We start from the raw sequence: 3292 nt of genomic DNA on the forward strand, positions 1-3292 counted from the left end.
TATATATATCTGTATATATATGTATATGTATATATATATATATATATATTTATATATATAATTATAATAACGCCTATAGGCATACATGCTTATATTCATACAGACCCATCCATCCATACACACATATATATACATATGTAAATACATACATAAATACATACATTAGCATATATATATATATAGACAAATACATTAAAACGAATTTTTGTTCTGGTTTTTATATACAGGTGTGTGAGAGTGTGTGTATCTTTGTTTACTTTTTAGAACTAATTGTGTAATTTAACATAGACTTATGCGAATAACATATATACCCATTTATAAATATTCAATCACTGAACAAAATAAGCTATTTTCTAGTGGGATACTAGATGGCCGTGAACGATTGTTAGGCTTGACCAACATCTGCAATTCAACATACCGACCCATAGTATAACCATTTAATTCGTGAACATATGGACACTGATTCGCTTGATTATTTGCAAAATCACCGTCTACTTACCTCTTTGAGCGTCACATTCTCCTTCTCAAGGAGAGCATCAATTGTTGATGAATCGTGGAATCCAAACTGCCAAAACATTTTGGCTCAATTGAATTGCGTCGTGGTGTTACCTAGGCTTCACACTGCCCATAAGCAGTGATATATATATATATATATATATATATATATAAATATCTAGAATCGAGTCTATATAAGGCTGAGCTGCATACGCGCTCAGGTTCCACCTGCCTACTGCATGTAACGCAATCCACAAATTGTGCACTTATGTACTAACAGATACGTGAGACTGGGTGCGGTCTGGTTCACACACAATATAAATAAACGGAGGTTGTCTGGTGGCCAGATGGGAGAGATTGGAAAGCATATCCGCTTTCTCAGAAGTTTGGGGAAGAGCTTGACGAAAGGTTCCACAAATGACAATTCATATTTTATTATTACTTTATATATAAAAAACAAATAGAATAAAAAACAAAGGTTGTGTGTGATAAATGGCGGCGGGTGGCCCCTGTTCAATTAAAAAAATTAAAAAGCAGTGCCGAAGAATGTTCCAAAATTGCAACAAAAAAGCCAAAACGTGAATGGTAAATACAATAAAAATACATAGTAATATAAATATATTTTCTATGTATTTATTCATTTGTATGTAGAGGGGATTTTCATTTTTGGTTTATGTACTAAAAAAGGGGGCAAACATACATAAATATAAGCCTTCTAAATTGAAACATTTATATTTGGGCCCCGGTGGTGTAAATAAATATTTTTAGCATTTTGTGTGAATCCGTAATGGAACAGCTGCTTTTGGTTTTTTTTGTGTTTTTGCAAAACTGTGTGTGCCCACAGAGAAATATTTACTGACAACTTGTCAAGTCAAGCGTGTGCCGACAATACTATGAATGCTTATTCACCATTGTTGTCATACCAGATTTGTAACGTGCACAGCAATTTGTTTTATGTCGCAGAAGCAATGTATTCTAAACCGACGTCTCAAGCTCAGTATAATCTTAACATATTGCAAATTGTATCGTCTACTACTACGTAGTTACAACGGTACTAAATGTGCAGATGCGCAGATTTAGGTAGCAAAGGCGGCCTGTGCATTAGGATTCGGCTTCACCACTGCCTGGTGTCTGAGCGAGGTCCGCATAAGTCCAGTATATCATTGAACATAATTGCTATCAGTGAATATAAATACCTTCAGGCGATTAGATGGTCAGAGTACAGGGCCAACTGGAGAGTATTGTATATTCTTCGACGGGTTGACAACAAATTTAATACATCATTAAGGTGGAATATGATCCAGTCGCAATTGCATATAAAATATCCTTTCACATCGAGCACAGAGGGACCGCTCAAGTAAGTGCAGAAAAGGGCGCGTGTGCTAGCAAGCTGTTGACTGTCGTATGCACATGTGAATTCATGTATAATCTCGTACGTAAAACGTAGGTCAAGTACTCCCTGATAGCTGTGTTTCAGAAACCGGCTTTTTTTTGCTTTTTCCATCGAGGTTTGGTTGAAGATAAAAATCAAAAACTGGACTTTTTGATGAACATTCAGCCAAATTACGCTAAAAACTCTGGCTATTTCGAGGAACATTTTTCTGAAATCTTAAATATCATCCAAAAATCTGACTGGTCAGGCCTGGGACATTTGTTGAACATTTTTCAGAATGTTCCCAAATCTGATATCTGAAATCTCAAAACAAGACGCCTAAAAATATATTAAAAATTAAAGCCTTGTTGTAACCCAGCCTCAGCCTCAGCCTTATGGGGTCCAGTCCTGGTTCCATCTCGATGGCCCCGATGTCCCGTTTTGAAAATAATGCCAAAAAAATATCAAAAATAAATCAAATCATAAGTTTTGAAAAATACAATAAAATCTTTAGATGATGCCGCGCTTTTCTTCTATGACGACAACCAAGACCAATTGGAGCATCGAGCTGAAGCATGTGAAATATGCATTTATTTATTTGCATTACAGTGTACACTTCTAAAGTATCGCGAATACCAACAGCAGTACTGAGTACACACACTACACGCTTAACGCGTTCATCGGATCTCGGGATACTATACACACTTACATGAAGCATCAGTCTTACTTGAACAGGTGCTACTACACGTACTGTAGAATTACGACGAGTTCGATTTAGTGATAGATATATACCATGAGTGAGAAAATCACTTTCAAGGGAATCTGTTTGCACGACGATGCCGAAACTGTACTGGTAAGCAATATGTCTATTGCGTATTATACAGTTTCGAATCGGTTTGGATCTTTGTGAGGTACTTTCATATTTATACTCAATTTGTAAGAATAAGAGAATATATTTGTATACAACTGATACCCCAATATACAAACTTGACCGCTAGTGTGCTTCTAGATAGTGAGTGGGATGAACACATCGTTACAAACATGATACCCCGTATAAACACTTTGACGCTCATACATATAGCGAGTGAGTGAGATAAACACATGTCATTACGTACAGATGATCTCTTCACAGGGACTAATTCATAAACATACAATCATACCCTTATATATATATCATGTTATGCCTCCCGCATATACATGGGCGTAAATTTTCACGTATACCTTACATACCTACGCATCGACACACACACACGCATATATATATATATATATATATATATATATATATATATGTGTATGTAGGTATGTGAATATGTATATATTATGTATATATATATATTTATATATGTATGCATGTATGTATGCATGCCTGTATATATGTATGTATATATGTATGTATATATGTATGTATATATGTATATATAT

The 3292-nt window shown here is 35.1% G+C and overlaps 1 protein-coding gene across 1 annotated transcript in view; it reads right to left on the minus strand.

The window, feature by feature from the left end:
• Positions 1-903, minus strand: part of SARC_12123 (hypothetical protein) — a gene marked incomplete at its 3' end in the record, with an annotated part of 6118 nt that extends 5215 nt beyond the window's left edge. The window contains exon 1 of the mRNA XM_014293777.1: positions 500-903. Within this exon, the coding sequence (XP_014149252.1) occupies positions 500-577 (78 nt within the window). The remainder of the gene's footprint in view (positions 1-499) is intronic.
• Between the last annotated feature and the right edge of the window lie 2389 nt (positions 904-3292).

Source organism: Sphaeroforma arctica (genome assembly GCF_001186125.1).
Source record: "Sphaeroforma arctica JP610 unplaced genomic scaffold supercont1.2089, whole genome shotgun sequence".
NCBI lineage: Eukaryota > Ichthyosporea > Ichthyophonida > Sphaeroforma > Sphaeroforma arctica.